Raw genomic sequence first — 26,927 nt, 5'->3', positions numbered from 1 at the left:
CCTGGCTGCTCTGAAGAGCTGAAGACAGGTGTGTTTGGGTCAACGTCTTTTTTTCCCTAAGTTCCAAAGCACGCACCACACTAATCTACGGGCATCTTGGAAAGTTGGCCCTAAAACATATTTGGCAGCTAAATCCCAATCAACATTGGAGGATCCCGGAAATAGAAATAGTTGAAATTGAAAACTGGAGTTCTTCGCAAGCACAGCTACCAACGTACAAAGACCTGAGCCTTTTGTTAGACTGGAAAGCTGTTCTCAGCCTGTCCGTTTTCAACTCAGATTGTGAAGTGAACTGCCTTGCACAATTCACATCTTGCTTATGTTTTATTTAGGTAAAAAAAAAGGACATGGCGCCAGACAGAGTTCACAATGCCGGGTTAGCTGAATTAAAAAAGGGTTGCATAATTTGGGGTTCGCTGTGTGCAAACTCACAAGATGCTCCCCTCCTCTCCTAGCCGGCTACGAGACTCAGCTTCCTCCTCAGGCTGGGGATGATGGGTCAGAAGGGGCGGACATGTGCCAAAGGCGCACGGTGCTGGGCATCTCCGGCTCTCCCATCCTGGCGAGGGCGCGCTCAGCCCAGCGCAGCGCTGGGTCCGCCGCCTTGCTTGCCTCGCTCGCGGGCGCCTCCTCCGGCCCGTGGAGCCCAGCCCAGCCCAGCCCAGCCGCCTCTGCCCTGCCCTGCCCTGCCCAGCCCATCGCTCCCGGCAGGCCGCGTCAAACACCAGCTGGAGGGCGCGGAGGGGACGGGAGGCAGCTCCGCCGCCGGCGCTTGCAGCTCCATCGCGGGCCTGCCGGGCAAGGAGGAGGCGGTGGCAGCCGAGGAAGAGGAGGAGGAGGAGGAGGAAGGAGACGTAGCGCAGCCCTCCCTGGGGCTCCCCAATCCAGGTAAGCTCAAGAGGTTCCAGCGCGGCCGGGACCCCCGCCTGCCCATCTCCCTCCCTGCGCCTTTACGCACCAACCATCTCTGTCTGGCCGCAGCCGCGGAGCCAGCCCGGCCCTACAGGCGGGCAGGGGGGTGGTTGTCTGAATGGGGACTGCGAGTAGCCAGTCGTGGGGCCCAAAGCAGCCCCTGGTCAGTCCAGAAGCAGCGGGGAAGGGTCTCCTCTCGCCGGCTTAGGAGACCTTTCCAGGCACCTGTCTGTGCCTGCCTTCCTCCCTTGGATGGTAACTCTTAGGCACTCGGGACTGAAGAAACGAGGTTGGCTTCCCCCAGAGTTATTGTACCCTTCCTGGACCCATGATGCACCCCTTGTGCCCTTAATATTTGTCCTGCACCCCTTGTGCTCCAAATCCAACTGCCCTGCCCTGCATCTTCACCTCTGATCTCGACTTTAGGCTTACCTGCAGGATAAGTAACGTTTCCCATGTGCTATTAATCTTTTTCCTGCACCCTTGGGCTTCCAAATACTTCTCACGTGCCCCCAACATTTGTCATGGACACATTGTTCCCCTAATGTTTGTTTGTCGTGGGCCTCTCTTACTTGTTGTTCTGCCTCTCCTCTCCTGCAGTTTCACCTCTGGGTTTGACTCTTTAGGCAGGTTCTCTGCACGTTCTCAGGGACTTCCTTGATTTGGCCCTTTTTCAGGGCAGCCCAAACTTTATGTTTGCCAACGACCCAATTTGTCTTCAAGACGAGGGGAAAGGCTGGGGAGGGGGTGTGTGACTCCAAAGCTGGGGTCTCAAGAGGTTGTTCCCTTCTGTGACTGGTCTGGATACGAATCAGGCTCACTTAGGGGGTGGTAGAAACTGGGGAAGAGGCAGAATCGCAGAATTGGAAGGGGACCTTGGAGGTCTTCTAGTCCAACCCCCTGCCCAAGCAGGAGACCCTATACCATTTTAGACAAATGGATGTCCAGTCTCTTCTTCAAAACCTCCCCTGATAGGAGCACTCACAACTTCTGGAGGCAAGCAGTTCCACTGGTTAATTGTTCTCATTTTCAGCAAGTTTCTCCTTCGTCCCAGGTTGCTTCTCTCCTTGATGGGTTTCCATCCGTTGCTTCTTCTCCTGCCTTCTTGGAGATTAAGTGGGCCCTCTCTTCTTTGTGGCAGCCCCTCAAATATTGGAAGACCACTCATGTGCTCCCTAGTCCTCCTTTCCATTAAACTAAACATGCCCAATTCCAGCAACCATTCTTCGTACGTATGTTTTATCCTCCAATCCTCCCCTAATCCTCTTTGTTGCTCTTTTCCGCAATCTTTCCAGAGTCTCGACATCTTTTGTACCCTGTGGTGATCAAACCTGGATGCCACATGCCAAGCGTGGCCTTCCCGAGGCCTCATCAAGCGGTGGTTTTTGGGGTGCCCTGTTTGCCTTTTGCAGAAAGTCTAAGTCTCTTTTGTGTGGCTCTGGCAGAATAGCAGGAGGAGGGGATGTTTTCAAACAGCCTCTTTCCTCTGGCGGTTGAATGGGGGACCGGGTGGGTGGTGTTACTCCCCTTTGGCTTCTGTTCCCGGATCTGTGTTTACACGGTCCTGGCAGGGGGCATTACGTTACGGGAACAGCCTTTGAAAACCCAGAATAGGGATGCTTACAAAAAAAAACACAGCCAAAAGCATAAAAACCCAGCCTGGGAAAAAAAGGAGAATTTTCAGGAATCTCCTGGATTCTCCTGATGCAAAAACAAAAAACAAAAAAAACAACAACAACACCCCAGAGGGATTCAGATCAAGACAGATTCAAGCGCTAATCCCTAAATCCCGCTGGGGGATATGAATTATCTCTCCCTTCTGCCGCCTTGTAGTATTTTACATAACGGGGATATTCAGGAAGCACATTTTTAAAAAAGGAGAGAGGGAGAGAGAGAGACCGAGAGAGAAAGGAGAGGAACCGAGAGAGAGACAGAGAGAGAGAGGAGAGAGAGAGAGACAGGGGGAGAGAGAGAGAGAAAGGAAAAAGACAGAGAGGAGAGAGAGAGAGAAAGGAGAGAGACAGAGAGAGAGAGAGAGGAGAGAGACAAACAGAGGGGAGAGAGACAGAGAAAGGAGAAAGAAAGAGAGGGGGGACAGAGAGAAAGAGAGAAGGAGAAGGAGAGAGAGAAAGGGAGAAGGAGAGAGAGAGAGAGAGAGAGAGAAAGAAAGAGAGAGAGAGAGAGAGAGAGAGAGAGAGAGAGAGATCAGGTTGGCACAGAATTGGGTCTATATTTAGCAGCCCTGTGACCGCGATTTTCTCACAGAAACTGGCATAGGACTACAGTGTTACCTCTAGCTAAAAACAAAATTATTTTGGGAATTGCTCGGAAGCCAAGAAGATGCTATAGAGGGCAGCTTGATGGTTTCCTATTCCTAACATCTGGATTTTTGTTTTTGTTTCGTTGTGGTTTTTTTTGGTGATTTTTTTTTTTTTTTTTGCTTCTTATATTCGATCCAGATATTTTGGCGGAGGACAAAAAGGCTTCGCAAAGATGGCTCTCTTGAAATGCGGCTGGCTCTGGAGACAGAGTAAGTTGATTTGGGAATTTCTCTCGCGTGGGTTGCAGTTGGAATTTCGTTCAGAGGTTGCTGGCCAGGGTGGTTTTTCCGTTCGGGGGAGGCCGGGAGGCCACTGCTGATCTCAAAAGCTAAGCAGAGACAGCTTGGGTTTGTATTTGGATGGGTGGCTCGATGGAAATTCCAGAAGGATGGGAAGTAAAGGAGAAAAAAATAGCAGGGCCTAATCAGGGTTTTCTGACCACAAAGAATGCCCCAGTCCCCACCTGATGGAGCCTTCGACACGACACCCATCCGGTCTTCGATCGATCAGGCTGCTCTTAACAATAATTGATGGCCAAAGAAGAGCCAATGTGGCCGAATGAGGTGCCGCCATCTTGAATTCTACAATCCACACCACAGCAAACACAGAGACTAGATACATAAGTCTTCCACTTACAACCACAATTGCTAAGCCAGGCAGTTGTTAAAGTGAGTTTTGCCCCATTTGGCAACAGTTGTCGCTGGGGTTGTTCAGCATGCTGGTTCAGAAGGCAAGAACATTGTAAATAGCAGAGAGGAAGGAAAATAGAGCTCAGAACGGATGGGGTGAAGAACAGGGAGTGCAGAAAAAGGTTGGAAACCCCCCCAATACTTGAGACTTAAGGTGTTGTCTTCAAAAGAAAAAAAACCAGAAAGTCCAGTTGCCTCCAGAAAAAGCACCTTTGGGACAACGGTGGCCTGGATGGCTGAGAATCTCTGCAGACTTTTAGCTATACAATTTGGGATGAACTCCCTTGGAATGGCGGAATGGATTTCCAGAGAGGAAAAACTGCAGACAACAAGAACCATTTGCACCACTCAGGTGACCCTGAGGAGACAGATAAACCTCCAAGTGGCCTCAATGACCCTCTACAAGGACACAAATGACCAGCTGTCTGCAAGGAGTGTAAATCCTTCCATTCCCCACCATCCAGTCGGAGCTGAAGAAGCTTCTTGGATGAGAAGCGAAACGTCTTCAAAGAAAAACCAGAAAGTCCAGTTGCTCTTGAAAAAAAAAAAAAAAAAAGCACCTTTGGGATATTTTGCCTATGGCCTATGTCAGTGGTGACTAACCTTTTCGGCACTGAGTGCTGGAATAGGAGCTCACGTGTGAGTGCTGGAAAATCTTAACTTCCATCTCTTTTCCCTCTGTCCATCCCTCCATCCACCCATTTCCTCTATCCCTCCATTCAAAACATCCTTAAAGATCCATCTCATCCTGGGCACCTTTTTTTTTTGGAACTATTACCACTTGGCAGATGGTACAGGACAATAATAAAAACAAGGACAAATAGGCTGTAAAACAGCTTCTATCCCAGGGCAGTAACTCTATTGCATTCTACTGTATAGTGCAATATTAACACAATATCAATTGTATAGAATGCAATTGCCCTCTCCCCTATTTGGAAGAGCGTTAAAAAAGTACAAAACATTCTCCCGTTGCCTTAAGAAAGTTCAAAACATTCATCTTCAAAGATCCATCTCATCCTGGACACCCGTTTTTTTTTGAACTATTACCATCTGGCAGACAGTACAGGATAATAAAAACAAGAGCAAATAGGCTGAAAAACAGCTTCTATGCCAGGGCAGGAGCTCTGTTGCATTCGACTGTATAGGGCAATATTCATGCGACATCAGGGGTTTCCCATTCAATTGCATAGAATGCGAAGGATGTGCGTTTGTGTGTTTCTATAGTTCTAACGTACACCGAAGATGGCATTTAATTCCCTTGCAACGAGGTGCAATGACAATAAACTAAACTTAAAAGCTTCCCAACCTGGATTCTTCCAGAAGGCCTTTGCCATTCAGTTCCAAAAAAAACCCTTCCGCTCTGCAGTCCCTCCTTGCACCAGATCAGCCCTTGGGAAGGTTGGTTGGGTCAATCGTGGGGTTTTAAATGGGGAGCTGGAAGGGGTCCAAACCCCTCGGAGGAGAGAGTTGACGGGAAATCAATGCCCGGGCTCCAGTTTGCAGTGTGTCGGATGACAACCTGGCTGTGGGGTTGGTGTTTTTTGTTTTGTTTTTGCAACATCGGCAGTTTCTTGCAAACGCCTCTTTGCTTCCCACCTCCGCTGCCGAACCTTTTTCGCTCGAGGAAGGAAGGAAAGGAAGCAGGCAAAGATGAGAAGAAGAGAACGGCGAAAGAAAGATAAACTCTGCAGAAGTCCTCGACTTACAACAGTTTGTTTAGTTACAATGGCACTGAGAAAAAGTGACTTTAGGACCGTTTTGTCAACCTTACAGACCCTTACACCCTCCCCACTGTGGTCCCACGATCAAAATTCAGAGCCTTGGCAACTGACTCCTACTTAACGATGGTTGCAGAGTTCCCGGGGTCAGGTGATAATATCCTCTTACGACCTTCTGACAAGCAAAAGTCAATGAGGAAGCTGGATTCACTCAACAACGGTGTTGCTAACTTAACAATTGCAGGGATTCGCTTAACAAGTGTGTCAAGAAGGTCGTAAAATGAGGAAAAACTCACTTAAGAACTGTTTCGCTTAGCAGCAGAAATGTTGGGCTCAAGTGAAGGACTACCTGTATTTCTAGATATAATCTTCTTCTTTCTATCTTTTCTTCTTTCTTTTCCATATTTTGGTCCCCTTTTGCTTTTCCTTTGATTTCTTTCTCTTTCTTTCTTTTACTCTCTTAGTTTGCATGAGTTGTTTTTTTCCCCCCTTTTTCCTTCAAGGTTTTAATAAAAATTATAGAAAAATAATACAATTTCCTACCGACTCTTCTTCAATTTCAGGTCTTATACCTGGGAATTTCACGGTTCTCCACAGTGCAGCTAGTCCTCAACTTAGAATGCTTTGCTTAGTGACCGTTCGAAGCGACTGTTTTTCACCCATACGACCATTACATCCCCAGGGTCACGTGATTAAAATTCAGACGCTTGGAAACTGACTCCTATTTATGACGGTTTGCAGTGTCCCGGGGTCATGTGATCCCACCTAGCAAGCAAAGTCAATGGTGAAGCCAGATTCACTTAGCAACCGTGTCACTAAGAGTTATAAGGGCGAAAAACAAGTTGTGTCACTGTTGTTTTCAGTGCCATTGTAAACTTCGAACGGTCACTAAACCAATAGTTGTAAGTCGAGGATCCCTTGTATGTGGACTGTCATTTTTAGATGGCGCCACTCTGGCTGGCACGACACTACTGAAGTTGTTTGTCAGAAATGGTGTAGGGACTCCCACTTGGGCAGGGGGTTGGACTAGATGACCCAAAATTGTTCCAAGGAAACAAACACCAAACGGAAGTAACAGCAAAACCTGTTAATGATTCTTCATGAATTCTGTTCCTTCGGTTAAAAGGATGTTTCAAACTAATAGTCTCTGATAAGAACAAGCCTTGCCAAGGTTGTGCAAGGCTGCCAAGAACTCTAGATAAAGTTACTAAGAAATATTTCAAACACAAAGAGTCTCCAAACACCAATCAAGATAGTCCAAACGTCCACAAGGCTTGAGTGCAAAAACGTCTTTGCTTCCTGCAAAGAACTCCAGTCTCTCAGCTGGCTTTTATCTCTTAAGGGAGGGGCCACTACCCTGCAGCCTTACTCCTGAATCGCCCGTGCTGCTGCAGCTGCTCTTTCCTTCGAGTAGCCCTGCGCACATGCGCACTGGGCACAGGCTCCTCGGGAATCTCTTCATCTCTGCCGCCAGCCTCCACAAGCTCTGATGGTCCTGGCCCCATCCCTGCATCTCACGTAGGCCCCTTATCCGAGTCCTCGCTTTTCGAGATCTCCGCTGTCCACACCTGCTGCTGGCGAACCACAACAGTCCCTTCCAACTCTGATTGTTATCTGTTACCTGTTTTGGATTGTTTTATAATCACTTTTAATTTGTTTTCTTATTTTCTTGTTGTCTGGGAGCTTTCTAGAATATTTTTTTTTTTGCTAGTGTGGGGCGGCTTCCTAAATCCAAGTAGGAAATGACAGAATAGAATAATGATAAATTGGCTCAAAAGGAGAATAATTAAGCTCCTTTAGGAATCGTGTCAGTGTGATGATTCAAAGCAAGAACATCAGTTTGACTCACCCAGTTGGAGCTTTTAAAGTGCTTAAGCACTGAAGGATAATAACAATAACCGATAGGCCAGGAAGCGGTTTATTTACAAGCAGGTAAGATGTAAGTTGGGCAGAATTGACCATTTCTAAAACGGTGCGTTCAGCCAGCACTTACAGGTAATCCTCGACTTACAGCAGTTCATTTAGTGACCATTCAAAGTCACAACGGCACAAATAAATAAAAAAAGAAAATGATTCATGATTTACAAAGAAAATGTGATTATTGCTATATTGGTTAAGAAAATATTAGGTGAGCCCAAGATATAGATAGATACCCAGTCGATGCACTGTATGAATGAAAGATGGCACTATTGTAACTATTAAAAAATAAATATGTAAAGTATAGAAGAATATAAGATAAAACCAATTACTGATTAAGATAATTGATAATAGTTATTGATAGATTTGTAGATATTTGTAGATGTCAAAACGCTGTTGAAAATGTGATTATGATTTGAGTTGTATTGGTGGAAAACACAATAAAAATCTATGTTTAAAAAAAAAAAGAATATTTCAGGTTTAAATTCTATTTGTTATCTATCTGTAATCTCTTGTAGCCCTCTTTCTATCTTCGTCCAATATTTTCTAGCTTTTGGGCATAGCCACCACATGCGAAAGAACGTTCCTTCTTTTTTCTTTACATTTCCAACATTCTGATTTTGCATTTGGATATATTACGAAAATCACTTTCTACAGATAGTCCTCGACTTATGACCACAATTGAGCGCAAAAGTTATGTTGCTAAGTGAGACCGTTGTTAAGTGCGGTTCGCCTCATTTTGCAGCCTTTCTTGCCACAGTTCTTAAGAGAATCATGGCAGTTGTTAAGTGAGTAGCACGGTCGTTAAGTGAATCTGGCTTCCCCTGTTGACTTTGCTTGTCAGAACGTCGCAAAAGGGGATCACTGTGGACATTGCGACCATCATAAATGTGAGTTAGCTGCATCCTAATTTTGATCACATTCTCATGGGGGAAGCTGTAAGTGTGAAAAATGGTCATCAGTTGCTTTTTTTCCAGTGCCGTTGTAACTTTGGTCACTAAACGAACGGTCGTTAAGTCAAGGACGGCTGTAGTATTTCCAAATTTTTCTTAATTTTTTTTTTTTTCCTCCCATGGCAGGTTCTATTCTGCGACGCTGGAAAAGGAACTGGTTTGTGCTGTGGGCGGACGGCAGCCTTGTCTACTATCAAGATGATACCGGCCGTGAAATGGACGGTAGAATTAACGTCCGATCCAACTGCCGAGACGTCAGGACGGGCCGCGAATGCCGCGGTGAGTAGGATCTTTTTCACAAAGTTAAGTTTCGAGTTCTCAAGGCTGTGGCAACTGCTTGGACGATAGATGTACAATACTTAAATTAGGTAGGTGGAGCGGGGGTGGTGGTGGTTGTATTCGACTGATTGGCTCCTGCGTGAGACAATCTGCGCTGTGATTGGTTGCTGTGGGTGTGGAAGGGGAGGTTCCCTTTTTTCCCGCCTTTTTCCCCCCTTCGGTTTGTTCTCTTTACCTCATGATGTTCCCGCTGTGTTGATTTACCTCACGATGCTCCTGTTAGTTAGCCTGAGCATCTAGTTTGCTGTGTGTGTATGCGCGCGCGCACACACACACACACATACACACACACAGCTTGGGGGGTCTGAAGAGACCTACTGGGGGGCTCTGAAGGGACCCCTCTCCCTTTTTTGTTTGATAACAGATAAGGGAATAATAGATAACAGAATAACAACAGAGTTGAAAGGGACCTTGGAGGTCTTCTAGTCCAACCCCCTGCTCAAGCAAGAGACCCTATATACCATTATGCCATGCCAGACAAATGGTTGTCCGGTCTCTTCTTAAAAACCTTCATCGACGGGGCACCATTCATTGTGATGGAAAAGTTTGCATTCCTTTCTTTTGTGGTCCTGGCGGTGCGGGGCCGAATCACGCGAAATGTCCCCTTCCTACACAATGGAGAGACACATCAAGATGAAACAGAAAATTCTTTCATTTGACTCCAACACAACTGCCAGCTGTGCTAAAGGAACAGTGGCCAGTTGTCTGCCAGCCCCCAGCTGATTCTAGCTTCCTTCGTTTTGTGTGTGTGTGTGTGTGTGTGTGTGTGTGAATTCCAGGATATTGATGGGCACCGTCCAATAACCTCCTAGCCGTGTGTTCATCTGGCTTTGCTGCCTGATAGGCATCCGAGCGGAAAAAACTTTGCGGGAAGTAACGGTCCCAGCTGGGTTTGGTCTGCAAATATATATATAGAGAGAGATATTCTGGATTTCATCCAAGAAGGCGGCCTTGGAACCATTTTCTCTGGCCATCTGTTTGGCTTATATGCTGAGGACCCGTTTCCCAGCCTTGCCTGAGAGATTTGCAAACAGATCCTCCCAATTTCTGGTTGAATTTTTTATTGGCATGGGTGTGATGCAACCAATGATGGTGGTTGTGAGGCACGACTTATTTGACGGAGTCCTTCTGTTGGGAGGCAGATTTATTTCCTTCCTTCGACTACCCTGTGCAGTTTCAGTTGAGGTTTTAACATGACAGCTCTGGAACAAGGGGGGGAAAAAGCATAGAATAAAATAAGAATAAGAATGGAATGGAATAGAATGAAAGGATGTAGAAGAGAAAAAGAATAGAATAGAATAGAATAGAATAGAATAGAATAGAATAGAATAGAATAGAATAGAATAGAATGGAGTGGGGTGGAGTGGAGTGGAGTGGAGTGGAGTGGAGTGGAATGGAATGGAATGGAATGGAATGGAATGGAATGGAATGGAATGGAATAGAATAGAATGGAGTGGAGTGGAGTGGAGTGGAGTGGAGTGGAGTGGAATGGAATGGAATGGAATGGAATGGAATGGAATGGAATGGAATAGAATAGAATAGAATAGAATAGAATAGAATAGAATAGAATAGAATAGAATAGAATAGAATAGAATATGGAATGGAATGGAATGGAATGGAATGGAATAGAATAGAATAGAATAGAATATTGGAATGAATAGAGAATGGAATATAGAATGGAATGGAATGGAATGGAATAAATAGAATAGAATAGAATAGAATAGAATAGAATAGAATAGAATAGAATAGAATAGGAATAGAAGTTCAGACGTTGTGGGAGCTTCATCCCTGGAGGCTTTTAAGAAGAGACTGGACTGCCATCTGTCAGAAATGGCGTAGGGTCTCCTGCTTGGGCGGGAGGGGTTGGATTAGATGACCTACAAGGTCCCTTCCAACTCTGATTATCGGTTATCTTCCTCCTGTCTTCCAAGCTCGTTCCTGCAAACTATCCAGGATGCTCTCCTCCCAGATCTTCCAGCATCTGGATTTGGGAAAGAGCTCAATGTCTTCACTTGTTTTTTCAGCCTCTCTGGAACCTTTTCCTGGGAGGCATCAAACCTCTGTGTGTGTGTGTGTGTTTGTGTGTGTGTGAGAGAGAGACAGAGAGACAGAGAGAGATTGAGACTAAGGTTTTGGTCCTCTGGGGTCAGCGTGACACAGCTCTTGTTTGAGTTTAGTGGGGTCCCCGTGGGGCACCCGCCAACGCTTCCTACTAATCTCGTTGCTGGTTTGTTTTGCTGTGACTCGGCAACTCAGGAGCTATTTCGCCAACTCTTCCCTGAGGTCCTCACTACGCGGCGACTCTCTTTGGGTTGCGATGGACAAAACGAGGATGGCTTTAGGGACGTTTGGTCAGCGTTCCTCGGGGAGGCGCTCTTTGCTTTCAAAACTCACGCACCACAACGGGCAACTTCTATTTTTTTAAACCGCAGGTCGTCTTTGACTTACAAGGAGTTCATTGAGTGACCATTCGAAGTTACGACGGCACTGCAGAAAGTCACATGACCTTTTTTTTTTTTTTTTTGCACTTAGGATCATTGCTGAAGAAAACTCCGTACTGAGGACAGGGAGGGCATCCGGCCATTAAAACACTCAGCTCCATTCAGTTGCTCAGACTCCAACCCGCAAGGGATTATTATGGGGGTTGTTAAACGAAGATGATGATATTTTGACCATCATTTCCCACCCAGCTTTAATGAAGAGCAGGCAGGATGAGGGGGAAAGTCTCGTTAACACGACCCCTGTAGAGCTCTATCCAAGGCTCAAGATCTTGAGGTCTAGAAACTTGGGATAGAAACCGAAAGAAAACCCGCCTGCTTTATGTCTCCTCTCCTGCCTTTCTAGATATCCAGCCTCCAGAAGGGAAAACTCGGGAGTGCCTGATGTGTGTCGTGCAAAGGGATGGCCCCAAGACCATGCTGTGTGCCGAGAGCGAAGACGATGCGTTGTAAGTTGTGGGTCTTCAAGGAAAAGGTTAGAAAAATGAAGGTGGCAGCCACGAGCCTGGGGTTGAAGCCCTGACCCCCTTTTTGTGACGAGCATGTCATGATTCAAGGCGCCTCTGTTTGGTTCCTTCATTTAAACCAGGGGTGTCCAACCTTGGCAACTTTAAGACTTGTGGACTTCAACTCCCAGAATTCCTCAGCCAGCTTTGCTGGCTGAGGAATTCTGGGAGTTGAAGTCCACAAGTCTTAAAGTTGCCAAGGTTGGACACCCATGATCTAAACGTTATTTATTTTGGTTGTTTACGCCGACTGCACCTTTTGGGAGCTCCTGTTGGGGACACAAAGCTCTCCGCAGGGAGGACATTTTGAAAAAATTTTGAAATTTTTTTTCCATCTCGTGGTTTGGGCTTATTACAAACCAGAGGGAAAAGAGCCTTCCCGATTTCTGGTTTCATCCAGGCTGGAAATTATCCACCACAGAGTGATCTTACATTTCCGGAAAAGGTATAGTAGGGAAGATCTCCAGATTAAACCTCTCCTAAAAAAGGATGGAGAGGATTGAAGGGCTGGAGTTGGGACTCTCTGTGGAATGGCGTGACTTTTGTGTTGGAAAAACGTGAAAACTTTTAACAGAACCGTTACGGGCAGGGGTGGGATTCTACCTGGCCGGACCGGTTCTATAGAACCGGTTGTTACGATTCTGCCCAGTTCGGAGAACCGGCAAATCGTACCACTGGCTCACTCCTTACCCGACATGCTCACCATCAAACTTGCCTGCTAACTTGCTATTTTTCCATTTTTTCCCCCCCTGACCATCAGCTGTTTTTCTGTACCAGGTTTAGATTAGCTAGAAAGCAGGAAATCCTTGGATTTCTTGCTTTCTAGCTAATCTAAACGCAGAGCTGAACCTTCCTTAGGGCCGAAGTTTCTATTTTTCAGTGCAGACTCAGGTAGCAGATGGCAGAAAGGTAGATCTCTGAATGAATCTGTGATTCTGCGAGCAACTCAATCTGCCTGCCTGCTTTGCCTGATTTTGGGTAAAAGTTGCTCTCTTTAAAAAAATATATATCAATATTTACATAAATATTTACAATATTTACATACAAGCCATGCCCAGCCAGTCACATGACTACCAAACCACACCCACAAAACCTGTTGTTAAGAAATTTGAATCTCACCCGATTATGGGTAGCCCTCCGTGTACGTCCACAATTGACCCAAAATTTCTGTTGCTAAGCAAGGCAGCTGTTAAATGAGTTTTGTCCCATTTTATGACCTTTCTTGGTTGTTAAGTGAATCAACACAGTTTTAAAGCTAGTGACAGGGTTGTAAATTGACTCTGGCTTCTCCATTGACTTTGCTTGCCAGAAGGTCCCATCACTTGACCCCGGGGCAGTGGAATTGTCATAAATAGATGCCAGTTGCCAAGTGTCCAAATTTTGATCATGGTGACTGTGGGGATGCTGGAACGGTCATTAAGTATGAAAAATGGTCCTAAATTACTTTTTAAGTGCAGTTGCAACTTCAAACAGTCACTAAATGAATGGCTGTAAGTTGAGAACTACTTGTAATAAGAGGAATAGGAATAATAATATATTCTAAGGACTGGATGTTTGTTTAGCATGGCACAGGGTTCGTGCCCTTGTGGGTTCATTTAGCCACAGAGATTATAAAATGGGTGAAATTCACTTCACTGTTTCGTTTAGCAACAGAAATTTTGGGTTCAATTCAAGCTGAAGACTACGTGTATTTGCAACTCAGATAAACATCTGTAATCTTCTAAGATTTCAGATTTTATATTCTGTTTTATATTTTACTCCTTTTTACTGAAATATAACAGCTGGAAGGAGACCTTATACTATTTTAGACAAATGGCTGTCCAGTCTCTTCTTAAAAACCTCCCGTGATGGAGCGCCCACGACTTCTGGTGGCAAGCTGTTCCACTGGTTAATTGTCCTCACTGTTAGCAAATTCCTCCTAAATTCCAGGTTGCTTCTCTCCTTGATGAGTTTCCGTCCGTTGCTTCGACCTCCCATCTGGTGCTTTGGACAATAAACTGATCCTATTTTCCCTATATGATGTGAACGTGCTGCATGATACCTGAAAGAAAAATACCTGGCAAGGCTGACCACCAGCTCAAGAGGGGATGACTTCAAATGGGTCCCTTCGTTAGACAATCTCTGCAGCAACAGACATCTTGGCACGCTGATCCCCCTCCAGGGCTAACGAGAGGTGGCAGGAGGGTGACCTCTGGGCTAATCCTGCTTAGACCTAGGACTCAAGGTGATTTGAAAGCCTTCGGTGACCTTGAGGTCACGATGAAGCCAGGATCAAGATAATCTCCCTCTAGGAGAGTTCCCAGCTTGAGCAAAAGTTGATAGAAAGATCTTTACATTCCCACCTCCTCTTTGGCAAAGCACTCGATAAAGCCTTAGTAAGGACCACGCCTAGAGTCCTGCATCCAGTTTTGGTCACCACACTATATAAAAGATGTTGAGACTCTAGAAAAAATGCAGAGAAGAGCAACCAGGATGATGAGGGGACACTGGAGGCTAAAACCTGCGATGAACGGTTGCAGGAACTGGGCCTGGCTAGTCTAGGGAGGAGAAGGACCAGGGGAGACAGGAGAGCATCTTCCAACATTTAAGGGGCTGCCCAGAGAGGAGGGGGTCAAGTTATTCTCCAAGGCAGCCAAAAGCCAGACAAGGAATAATGGATGAAAACTGATCCAAAGAGACATTCAACCTGGAAACAAGGAGAAACTTTCTGACAGTGAGAAACAATCAACCCATGGAACAGAAGTTGCCTTCAGAAGTTGTGGGAGCTTCATCCCTGGAAGCTTTTAAGAAGAGACTGGACTGCCATTGGTCAGAAATGGTGTAGGGTCTCCTGCTTGGGTGGGGGGAGGGTTGGTCTAGATGTCCTACAAGGTCCCTTCCAACTCTGATTATCTGTATCTATATCAATCATCACTTGAGACCTTCAAAAAGAGACTGGACTGCCATTGGTCAGAAATAGTGTAGGGTCTCCTGCTTGGGTGGTGGGGTTGGACTAGATGACCCACAAGGTCCCTTCCAACTCTGTTAATCAGTTAATCTGAGGAACACTTTCAACTCTTAATGCAGAGCTTCACCAGCCCAGGGGTTTCCAACTTAAGATTCCTGCTGGTGGGACTGTCATGGATTCCACCCATAGAAAAACGGCTGCAATGGATAAGACTTACATAGAACCCTAAAGCTGGAAGGGACCTTGGAGGTCAGCTAGTCTCACTCCCTGCTCAAAAGCAGGAGACTCTCTACGAGTGTTTCCCAACCTTGGCGGTTTTGAAGATGTGTGGACTTCAGTTCCCAGAATTCTCCAGCCAGCTGTGCTATTGATGCTCTGCTATGCTGGCAGGGGAATTCTGGGAATTGACCTCCTCACTTTTTCAAATTGCCAGCGGTGAGAAACACTGCTCCAGAATACAGGTTAATCCTCGGCTTGCGATCCCACTTGAGCTCAATTTTATGTCGCTAAGGGAGACCGTTGTTAAAGAGGAATTTGCCTCATTTCACGACCTTCCTTGCCACCATGGTTCAGTGAATCACTGCGGCTGTTAAGTGAGTGACACGGTCGTTAAACGAATCCGTCTTCCCCGTGGACTCTGCTTGTTAGAAGGTTGCGAAAAGGGATCCTGGGACGTAGCAACCGTCGTAAGTGTGAGTTAGTTGCCGATCTTGGACCAACCCCCTGCAAGATTCCCATAGTTTTATTCTTGCAGGAACTGCTATGAAAGGAGCTGATATGAGGGGTTTTTTAAAAAATCCATCACTTTCCCTTTGGCAGAGACAAGCGGGCTCACCTGGTTTTTCTGTTTTTGTCCACAGAGCCTGGAAGATGGCCATTTTGGAAGCCAAAGTAACCCAGGTGAGCCTGCTCTGTGGCTTCTTCTTGAAGGCAGAGGGGTGTGTGTGTGTGTGTGCGTGTAGCTCAACATTATTGAATGCTCTGATAGAAGAAAATGTTAATAACTCAGGATTAAACTGTGTGACTCTCGATCCTCCCTGAGCTTGATTCCTTTCTTGCAGATGTTTCATGACCCAAGTAGGGAACATCATCAGTGCAACAAGGGAATTGGGTTTGCAGGGAGGAGGGAGGAGGAGAAAGAGAAAGAGGAGGAGGAGAAAGAGAAAGTGAAGGAGGAGGAGGAGGAGAAAGAGAAGGAGAAAGAGAAGAAGGAGAAGGAGGACTATGGAATTCTTGGTGCTATCTGAGCTTGGTTATTTTCTTGCAATGTTTCCAGACCCAAGTTGGTAACATCATCAGGGCTAGAAGGAAGTAGGATTTGTGGAGAGGAGGAGGAGGAGGAGGAGGAGGAGGAGGAGGAGGAGGAGGAGGAGGAGGAGGAGGAGGAGGAGGAGGTGTGTGGTCCTTGACCTTGATGCTGTTTGGTTGTTTTCTTGCAGACATTTCATGACCCAACTAGGTAACAGGCATCAGGGATAGAGGGAAACAGGGTTTTTACTGAATGTCATTTTCAGATGGACTGAATTAATTTTGTTAGTTCTGGTGGTGGACCTGAAACTCCCAAAGTGGCACACCAGATTGAGAAACTGGAAAAAGCAGCCAGGAGAAAGGCAGGTGGGGAAATGTTGGCCAGAAACCCTCAAGGTTGGAGCAACTCAGCCTCTCTCCGTCGGAGCAACCCTTTTAAGACGTGTGGACGTTTTCTCTCACATTTCCCTAGCCAGCCTGTGAATTTCGCAGTCATTTAATTTCTAACTTTATTTTCCAACTATTTATACGATAAATCCCAAATCATATCATATTCTATTTCTCCTTGTTCTCTAATTGCCAGTGTTAATCTACTCATTTCTGCACATTCCAACCTTTTCTTAATCTCCTCTCTTCCTCTTCTTCTTCTTCTTCCTCCTCTTCTTCTTTTCTTCTTCTTCTTCCTCCTCTTCTTTTCTTCTTCTTCCTCCTCTTCTTCTTTTCTTCTTCCTCCTCCTCCTCTTCTTTTCTTCTTCTTCCTCCTCCTCCTCCTGATTTGGAGGGACAAGACGCAAAAGCTGCAACCAAGCCCTGGTCAGAGAAGACAAATCTGCTTCCAGGACAGAAATATAATTTAACAAAGCCCCCCAAGCTTAATTCTCCTTAGTTCTTGTGAAGAGAAAGGGAGGGGGAGACAGGACGCGCATTCCGACGTTCAAATTTCTATTCCCATAACCTTATAATAAAAATTGTGTTAGCTGTTGGGTCTTTGGTTTGCAACTTTGGCTTACACCTTGGCGTTCTGACCCAAACCCGCTTCCCAGAGAGAAAACACAAGAACAAAGGTACCAGCACCACCTTTTAATGTTTCATATACAAACCCCGTTTCTTCACAGATCAAAGGCTGCTTCCAACTAATTAGCTCCGATATAAGGAAGAGCCTGCCAAGTTTTCGCAAGGCTGCCAAGAACAACAGGAAAAAGTTCTCAAACAATAACTCAAAGAGTCTCCAAACTCCAACTCAGATATTCCTAATGTCCAGAAGGCTTGAGTGCAAAAACTTCTTTGCTTCCTGCAAAGAACTCCGGTTTCTCAGCTGGCTTTTATCTCTTAAGGGAGGGGCCATCACCTTGCAGCCTTACTCCTGAGTCACCCATGCTGCTGCTCTTTCCTTCGAGCAGCCCTGCACACACACACACACACACACACAGAAGCACAGGCTCCTCGGGGGCCTCTTCCTCATTGCTGCCAGCCTCCACAATCTCTGAAGGCCGCACTCCACTCCCTGATGGTCCTCACTCCATCCCTGCATCCCACGCAGGCCCCTCATCCGAGTCCTCGCTCTCCGAGACCTCAGCCGTCCGCACCTGCTGCCGGCGAACCACAACACTTGGGGACAGCGTAGGTTAGGGAAACTTGCCATGTGGGAGGGAAGAGGGTTGGACTCGATGGCCTTGAAGGTCCCTCACCATTCTGTGCCCGCAGCCCAAGGGGACCCAAGATGCTTTTTGCTCACAGGTGCTGATGCTGGACTGCCTTTCTGTGTTTCAGGTTCACCTCTATGACCCTTACGACGACTACTACCAGACGGTACCTCTGGACTCGCACCAGGCCATGTATGTCAGCTCAGATTACTACGGCAACCCGTACATCGGTAGGTCTTGGCAGCTCCTCTCCGTTTACCCTTCTCTTGGCACTATCCACACACCGGTTCCCGTTTAAAGAAGGGATCCACTGCAGGTAGTCCTCAACATGCAGCCACAAGGGAGCCCGACGCTTCTGTTGCTAAGCGAGACAGGTGTTAACAAGCGAGTTCTGCCCTATTTTACGACCTTTCTTGCTACGGTTGCTAAGTGAAGCCACTCCAGCACCAGAACTCTTGCTTTCTAGCCTGGTGCCCCCTTAGCAGCCTTCACTGGCCCTGCAGGCCCTTGAAACATGGCTGTTGTGATGACCCAGGGCATGGCACAAAGGCAACACAATAAGAGTCGCTTTAGTGCCTCCAACTTTGCCCCCAATGCCCAGTTACCTTCGGCTGCAGAAAAAAAAACTCTCCCAAGAACAGTCTTTTAAGTGGAGGAAATTCAGTCCAAAACAAGGTACGTACAAACTGTAATTAAAAATCCACCACAAACCACAGCTGCAGCAATTAACTGGACAGGGCAGGAGAAGGAATTGCAGACTTGAAAGGCCAACAAAACACACACAGTTGGGAAGACGCCAGGAACCCAGATAAGCCTCGACAATAAAAGATAACTCACGATTTGTTTCCAACAAGTTGCTGTGCGCAGATTCCCTTTTTAAACACTGTGTTCCCAGCTGTGCCTAATGAAGGGAATCAGGGCCCTTTCTTCCCCCGTAAGCCCCGCAACCCACGTTGTTCCCTTCTCCGTTCCTCCCTGCGTGCCCTAGGATGAAGAGGGGATGGGCCTGGGTCTTCCTCTGAACTCCCTCTCCCTTGCTCTACCTCTCCCTTGCTCTACCTCTCCCTTGCTCTACCTCTCCCCTGCTCTGCCCAGCCGGACTTTGCCCTTCCCCAGCCTCCTCCACAGCCAATGGAGCCACACTCCTGCTCCCTGTCAGCTGTTCAGCCTTCCCCTCCGAATCAGATTCCAACGGGGGCATGACAGCTGTTTTACAGAATGACAGAGTTGGAAGGAGACTTGGAGGTCTTCTAGTCTAACCCTCCCCTGCTCCAGCAGGAAACCCAATACCATTTCAGAGGGTAGGGTCAGGGAAACTGTTTTACCCAGCTGTCTGGACCAACAGGAGCCCTGAATTGTTCTCTTCTTCAGCTGATGCATGGATGGATGCCAGCCTGTATTAAATTCCAATTTCTCCAAAATCTGACATCCCTTTTGGGCTTCTATATGCATCTTGAGGGCTGAAAGGACATCTGGTGGCCGACTTGGGTATTGCCACAGATGCAACAAAAGGAGATAAGAAAAAAAAAATCTATTACAGGTAGTCCTTGACCTACAACAGTTTGTTTACTGACCGTTCAAAGTTACAACTGGGGAAAAAAAAGACTTGTAACTGTTTTTTGCACTTACCATCGCTACAAGCATCCCCATGGGGTGAGGATGATCCCGCACTGAGCCCATGTGATCAAAATTCAGATGCTTGGCAACTGGCTCGTACTTATGACGGATGCAGTCCCCTTTTACGACTTTCCGACAAGGAAAGAGAAAAAGGGAAGCCAGATTCACTTACACAACCGCGTGACTGACTTAACAACTGCAGTAATGCACTTAGCAACCGTGGCACGAAAGACCCCCAAAATGGGGCAAAAAAACCCCCCAACAACAGTCTCGCTTAGCAACAGAAACGCTCGGCTCCCTTGTGGCCTTTTAAGTCGAGGACTACCTCTACAATTCTGGAACGTTCCTGCATTTCAAGTTAAAAACCTCTCCAGGGGGCAGTTAAGCTTCATGTTGTGGTTCGCTGGGGGGCAGTGGGGGAGGAACATAGGCCAGTCCAGGAGTCTGGAGAGGACCCGCGTCCGACGCAGAGATGGGGTCAGGGCCATCTGGGAGTTATGTGCTGACTCTGCAGCCTCCAGAATCTGACAGCAGTGAGGCAGAGGAACAGCGGGAGCCTGTTCCCAGTGCGCGCTTGCGCAGAGCTGCCAGAAGGCAAGAACAGTTAAGACAAAAGGGGCGACTCGGGAGTAAGGCTGGGAGGTGATTGGGCCCTCCCGTAGGACATAAAGGAGCAGCAAAGGGACAGGAGCCTTTGCAGGAAGCAACGCTGTTCGGATTAAACCTTGAAGCTGTGTGTGGACTTTGTACTTCGGTTGGCTTTTTATATTTAATTTGGCACTTTAGTTGTTGGCAGCCATTCAAAGGAGAGAAAGGTGGGTGCTTATCTCGAGGGTCTATTTGAAACTCATTACGGGCTGGGAATGAACGTAATTCCCAGCGTTGAAATAAAACAAGAGTCGTTTGGATTAGGTGTGTGATTAATTGCAGCCTCACGAAGCCTTGCTCAGAACAATTTGCCCCTGACGCCGTTTCTCCTCCTTTTCTCCCTCACAGCTCCCGGAACGACTCACGTCATCATCCGCGAAGACCCACACCGCGTTTCCGGAGATCAGATGGCTCTGGGTCTCCTCGCTGGAGCGGCCACGGGGGCTGCCCTGGGCTCTTTTATGTGGATGCCTTGCTGGTTCTGACCCCTCGGCTTTTCGGTAGACCGGCCAGACCGGCCTGGCTGACTCTTCCCCCCCACCCCCGTTTTTTTTCCTGGCGAGACCCCCTCCCCCATTTCAAAAGCGAAGAGAGAGAGAACCAAAGAGGACGGGGTCCCTTAGCACATAAAATTCCCGGGAATTTTGCAAGATCCTTGGGAAGGTTTTTTTTTAAGCACCTGCTGTGTTGCACAGTAATCCCGTGGCCAGTAGTTCCCAGGCTGCGTTGCTAGGCCCTTTCCTGGTCCATTTAGGCTCTGTGGGGCAGATCTAGGGAAGGCCAGGAGACTGCTGATCCTGCCCCGTTTCCATGGGGAATTTAGGGACCCTCTGCTTGGAAATCTATTTAATCTGGCCCGAATCTTTCGTAAACTCTCTTTCTGCACCTCACACACAATCTATGTTCCCATAACATCCTTGGTTAAGGTGGAATCTCAGTTAGCCTTTTTTTTTTTTTTAACAGCTCGGGGCCAAGTCCTGCTTAGTTTTCCATAACCAGGTTCAGTGCACAAAGGAGACCCCCCCCCACCTTTCTTTTGATTTCTGGCTTAATGTATTTGCAACGGTGCCTCACACGTCGTTGAGTTGGGGCATTCTTGGCGTCTTGGCTGTTCTCCAGGGATGCCCCCCTTTCACCAGGATATGCTCAGAAAAGTCAAGATGTTGCCACAACGGGTGCAACCCAAGCTCCGTTTTGTTTTGTTTTGTGGCTGCACGTTACCAAAATCCAGACTCAATTGCCTCGTTGCGCAGGATCTTGGGAACTTTTTTTTTTTTTTTTTTTAAACCATACCCCGTGGGCCCAATTCCTTTGCCGACCCTTGTTAGCCACCTTCCCATCTCCTCCATCTCTTATGGTGGAAGTTATGTTGAGAGTTGCTACGTCCCGTGGCTGGACTCCCAACGGAGCTAAGCCCGTTCCATGTGTCCGTTTGCGCAACCATTTGTCTGAAATGGTACAGGGGGATTGGACTAGAAGACCTCCAAGGTCCCTTCCAATACTTGTCAATCTGAAAGGACAATTCTGCCCCATCTCCTTTACAGCCTGAGAAGCTAGGGAGGGTCTCTTCTGAGCCTCGTCCCACCTGTTATGCACCCGAGGGTGAAGAAGTCTCTTATCTATCCCTTCCCTTCCCTTCTTTGCCTGGTCTCCCAAAGTCTTTCGCACAGACCATTGCAGTCCCCTGCTCTTTTGCTGTGTACCAGGCCAAAGGGAAGCTGGCTTGTTGACCGTTGAACCCAGATACGTTTTGTAGTGTAAACTAGACTGGGACGTTTAGCCATGCGCAGGTTGAGTGGGCATGCGAAGAGTGGGAGCGCATCTCAGCCGTCCTGGGAAAAGGCATCCGGCAAGATTATAGCCGCCTTTTCCTGGTCCTTGGTTATGGAGTGCTGGATTCGAGGTTAAGGAACGAGCGGTGTGAACATGCACCATGAATATGGAACTAAGGGTGCCTTGGACTGCTTCCTGTCTTGAGTTGGGAAGAAGTGGGGTCGAGTCTGTGGATGTTCACTCCGTGACTTGGGGCTATAGTTGTGCTCAGGCCTACCTCATCGGGGTATTGTGGGTAAAAAAAATAAAGAGGAAAGAGTTCTGCATGCAGTAGGTTGCCGTGAACTCTGGGAGGAAAAATCTGGATTGCAATCTTAACACATTCCAAAATAGAAAAGACCATTTTTGCACCTTGCTCCAATTTGTCCGGGGGTTCCTTCCGTGTGTCCGCCCACAAAGGTGCCATTGGAGCCCAGTTGCTGCTTTGTCCTTGGAAGGTGTGAAAATGCCGCCTTCCCACAGACCCATTGTGGGGTTGGCACAGCTAAATGACTGAAACACTGCCAGGTCAGCAAGAGATTTCTGTCCCCCACCCACCCGCCCAAAAATAATCACCATTGCTAGCAGCAACAGGGCTGTGACTCACCCCAGGAAATACTTGCGAGATCCTTCTTGGTTGCAAGGGTAACCCTTGTTTCCAGATTAACCGATCGCTTTCCTCAACAGCCATGACCAAATATATATATATTTTAAGGGGGAAAAGGAATCTCACCAAAGGAGGCAAAATTGGATCTAACAAAACACACACACACAAACTTCCCTAGTTGTTTAGAGGGAGCATTTCCTGCACATTTCCAGGCACATCACGGAACGAGAGTTGCATACGAAATGGAGTCATTTTGAGTTTGAAGGAAACAACTCTGGCTTTTTCACAAGGGAAGCCACCGGAAAGCGGTGCCCCGTGGCTCTCGATGGATGAGCTTTTTTTTAAAGCCAGCGGTGGCTCTCCTGAGGGTATCCCATCCCTGTGGCAGGGTCTGAAAGCCGGGCCTCCCCCTTTAGCGACAGCACAAACACACCTCGCTTTGCTTCTCTCTGCGTGCTACGTAGCCACCATATCCCAGTTTGTTAGTTTGCGGCTTGATTCCATCGAACGCTTAAAGCACTAATAATAATAATAATGTATATTTTGGAAGAAAAATTATTTAAGGATTAAAAAAAACACCTTGCTCTCCAACAGAGTGCCTGGCCGTTATCTGTTTTTCCACATCATCAACGCTGCAATCTTGTGTTGCTTTCCTTCTGGTTCGATCCGGTGCCAGTCAGCCGCCAAATGGCACCTGTCGAATATTCATTTTAAATAAACATTGTAAGGAGATGCAAAGCTCATCTGCATTTAACTTAATTAGGGGGAGTATGAAAGCTTACCTGAAAAAAAAGTTAACACCAGGAGTGTTCGTTTGCGTGCGTGTTTAAGGGAAGGAAAGAATTGTGTTTATTTTCCAATTACTTCCTCTCAGCATTTGGCCTTTCGGGGCTTCCATGAAGCTGCTTCATTCAGTCAACAGGTCTGCTATTTAACCAAGGAATGTTTCTCAAGGAATGTTTAAAAAAAGAAAAAAGAAATCAGTCTTGAAATGGTCGTTTACAAACGGTGGCTAATGCACGGGGACGCACGCACACACATATTCCTGATCACAAAACAAAACATGGCTATGCCAAATGCGGGAATTAAGAAGGCGTAAAACAAAAGAGGGTATGAAACAAGGAAAAAGGAACAAGTTAAATCTAGTTCGCGACGGAAGACGAATCTACGTGTCCCAGGATAATATATTGCAGGATCCGATCTGGGTCGGTCACTGGGACCAGAGTTGTCTTCCAAGCTTTTGGACTCGTGGTGCCGGAGCCCATTCTCGGGGAAACTTCTCCCTAGCAACGCAAGTGCTTCGGGCTGTTCTGTGTGTGGTGTTTATATGGTGTGTGGTGGTGTGGCTTTTTATTTTGTTGATTGGGTGGGGTGTCGATGGCTGGCTATCAAGTGGTTGGCTGCTTGGGCTGCCCGGCCTTCGCCTCCTACGTAATTGATAAAACTGGTGGTAAATGAGCCTTCCTGATTCACGGGGGGCCCCCGTTTCCTCGGCTGTTTTTGTGCCTGCTTGGCCAACAATCTGAATAGCTGCAGATTAGTTCTGTTCTCGCAAAGCAGCTTTACAAGCAGCCGTCAACTTAACAATCACAATTAGCCTGGAATTTCTATTGTTGCGTTCATAAGCAGAATCAGACCCCATGGTATCATTTTTATGGTGGTTTAAGTGAATCCCTGTAGTAAATCTGTAGCAAATCCCTTATATGTATGCTGGCTGGGGAATTGAGGTCTACCCATCTTAAAGTTGGCAAGGTTGGGAAACTCTGTCCTATTTGGGAGCTGCATGCTTCCTTCCCATCCGGAGACCAAAGAATTGATGTGATGCTCAGCTCTGGCACCGAGTTCGAAACAAGCCAACAACCGCAGAGGCCAGTGGATGGGGAACAGGGGAAGCAAAAGAAACAACAGGGAGAAACCTTTTCCTCGTAGTGTTTTGATTAGATACTTTATTGGAAGCAAAAAATTCTGTGCATGTTTTAAAAAATCCAACCCGTGTACACATTTAATTGCTCGAAGAACCCAAACCACAGAAAACTCAGTTATTCAAAAGCAGCGAGATGGGATTCTTTGTTTAAAATTTCTGCACACGTAGAATAACAACGATACAAGGAAGGAAGGGGAAAAAAACAAAACACAAAACAAAAAGTAGCCCAGTCTCCTTTTGAGTTTCTTTTCAGGATTAAGTTCGTCGTCGGTTGCCATAGTTTAAACATTTATTTCTAGACATGCTACTTTGAAAGAAAAAAAAAAAAGGAAACGGAAAAATCACCTCTTCAATATTGCATTAAAAGCATTTTGATGTCCATCTGCCCTTTTAACATGAGATTATGCAAAGTTACTGGAAACTCAAGTCAAAGGGATGGATTTGCCACTCTGACTCCACAATGCAAAGGGGGGTGGAGGGGGGGGGGGAAGAGAGACTTGGCATTGAGGCCTCTGAACCAACCTGGGCTGCCTTTTCAAAAACCAGCCCTTGCTGGAGAAAAAGGAGTTGGGAAGTTTCTGCCACATCCCCTCCCCTCCACAAACTCTCTCCTGGCAAACAATGTATTTACAATTGTGTTAACTTACGTAGCAACTTCACAATGACTAGTACTATTAAGAGTGCACTTCTGTAGCGTGGGTGTGTCTTTTGTGTGTGTGTGTGTGTGTGTGTGTGTGTGTATACATGAGACAGAATGCATGTGTTTCCAAAATAAACCGCAGAATTTTGCAACATTGCCAAAGCGTTAAATGGATTAACCAATTCAGAAAGAAAAAAGAGAGAGAGAGAGACAGGGAGGGAGGGCGGAAGGAAGGAAGGAAAGAAGGAAGGAAGGAAGGAAGGAAAGAGAGAAAAAGAAAGAAAGAAAGAAAGAAAGAAAGAAAGAAAGAAAGAAAGAAAGACAGAAAAAACCTTGCACACTAAAAAAAATTAAAGCAGAGAAAATAAATATTGAAGGAAATCACCGTTAATCGTAGTTAAGTTAAACATAATACTAAACAAACGGTTACTTAACCAAATGATGCAGTACATATATAGACTCAAGACCGAATGTAAAAAAAAGAAAATAGAAACAATAATAATGCTGAAAGTAAAGGCAACAGCCTGCATAATTGAAAGCTCTGTTTCCATCTTATGCAACCTCCCTACCCCCATCATCCTTTCAAGAGGGGCTTTTAAAAACATACTTTGATCACTCTCCCCTGCCTCCCCGGTTGAGATCTGAGCTGCCAAAACGGCCTCATTTATTATCCTGGTCCTCCTTCCTCACTTTACGGGAGAACTTACAAGCTTGGTCGTAGTGTAAGTGCCTCTTATTTTCGAAACGGGTTTCGCTTGGGTCGTCGTTTCTCTTCAAAAACAGGCCCGACCTGTTTTCCAAGCCCACCCACCATACAAGGTGCCCAGTTCTGAAAATATTCCCAGAAAGGCAAAAAAAACACCAAAAACAAAACCAAAAAAAACCCCCAACCAGAGACTGTGCTGCAGCTGTGGGGCTTCTCCAAGGAACCCAGAGAGGGTTTTTCTAAGCCCTTAAGTGGGGCGTCACACGGAAGGTCTGGAACCGTGTGCATCTTGAAAAGAAAAGAAGAAGAAGAAGAAAAAAAAAGCATCTCGCCAACCGATGCCGAAAGATGGTTTGTTTGGCGCTATAAAAGGAGTAAACCACACACCGGTTTTAACAAGCCATCTTTGGGAGTTTTGCTTGTCCCCAAAAGCAAAAAAGGTTGGACTGGAAAAGGCCAGCGTGGTCTTCTCGTCGGGTTTGGCTCTAGGCGGCCAGCGACGGGCGTCTTCTACCCTGCCGGCGAAATCGGGTGCCACCCTTACCCCACCACTCTTCTCTCCCGCTACTTTCCATCCATTTGACAAGCGCAACGTTTTAATTCTCTTTGTAAAAAAGCCAAAAAAAAAAAAAAAAAAAAAGGAACAGACCTTAAACCCAAAAGGTGGACTCAACTTTTCGAGAACGACTGGAATTACGGTCGGGTGGGTTTGGGCTCTTACAAACATCCCTCTCCCCTTTTTCCTTCCGGATGCAATGAAGACACCGACTTTTTCGTGTGTGTTTTCTTCGTTTTGTGCTTGGTGAAGCTTAACGGGTCATCTTCACGAGACAGGCAGCGATGAGGATCCGTGCTGGGGTTGAGTGGTGGTGATGGTGGAGGAGGTGCGGGGAAGGAGGAGGAGGCGGAGGAGGAGGAGGCAAGGCAATCGTCACACGGCTGTCACGGCTGTCGAGAGGGCTGTCCCGGGGAGAGAGGGAGGGAGGGAGGAGCAGGAGAAGCCAGTGATGGTTTGAGGAAGGAAGGAAGGAAGGAAAAACAGAAATAAAAACAAAAAAAACCCAACACACTATTAGCAGGAGCAGCCTCCTTCGCTGACTGGCGGCTCTTGAGGCTTTTCAAGTTTGATGTCGATCACTGGGGAAGAGACGTTAAGGGAAACGGAAGACACAAACACGGCCTCTCTCTGGCTTCGCGGGGCATGGAATTGGTAGCCGAGGGTTGGGAGGGTCCTTGGGGAATCTCTGACCTGGGTGGCTTTCCTGCAGACGTTTCATGACCC

General features: G+C 46.8%; 2 protein-coding genes and 1 long non-coding RNA gene across 4 annotated transcripts in view; 1 reads left to right on the top strand and 2 right to left on the bottom strand.

Annotated features, from left to right (window-relative positions):
* Window positions 1–688: 688 nt before the first annotated feature.
* On the top strand, window positions 689–22,491 carry PLEKHB1 (pleckstrin homology domain containing B1). Its single transcript, XM_087965974.1, has 7 exons — window positions 689–888; window positions 3,372–3,442; window positions 8,637–8,789; window positions 11,694–11,796; window positions 15,661–15,700; window positions 17,819–17,921; window positions 20,305–22,491. Exons 2-7 carry the CDS (start codon window positions 3,406–3,408, stop codon window positions 20,439–20,441), a joined length of 573 nt encoding a protein of 190 aa, XP_087822100.1. The 5' UTR covers window positions 689–888; window positions 3,372–3,405; the 3' UTR covers window positions 20,442–22,491.
* A 184-nt stretch (window positions 22,492–22,675) lies between these two features.
* LOC148130339 (uncharacterized) lies at window positions 22,676–23,445 on the bottom strand. The gene is made up of 2 exons (XR_015749692.1): window positions 23,158–23,445; window positions 22,676–23,069 (listed from the first exon to the last, which is right to left on the bottom strand). It is a non-coding gene; the product is annotated as an uncharacterized LOC148130339 (long non-coding RNA).
* An 847-nt stretch (window positions 23,446–24,292) lies between these two features.
* Window positions 24,293–26,927, bottom strand: part of RAB6A (RAB6A, member RAS oncogene family) — a 54,257-nt gene continuing 51,622 nt past the window's right edge. For both annotated transcript variants that reach the window (XM_026689380.2, XM_026689381.2), the window contains exon 8: window positions 24,293–26,782. In XM_026689380.2, coding sequence (XP_026545165.1) covers window positions 26,718–26,782 — 65 coding nt within the window. In that variant the 3' untranslated portion in view covers window positions 24,293–26,717. The remainder of the gene's footprint in view (window positions 26,783–26,927) is intronic.

Source organism: Notechis scutatus, chromosome 5 (genome assembly GCF_049901735.1).
Source record: "Notechis scutatus isolate UNSWTSFEM ecotype Mainland chromosome 5, rNotScu1.2, whole genome shotgun sequence".
NCBI lineage: Eukaryota > Metazoa > Chordata > Lepidosauria > Squamata > Elapidae > Notechis > Notechis scutatus.
Note: the sequence above shows the minus strand (reverse complement) of the source record. Positions and strands in the feature narration are given on the sequence as shown.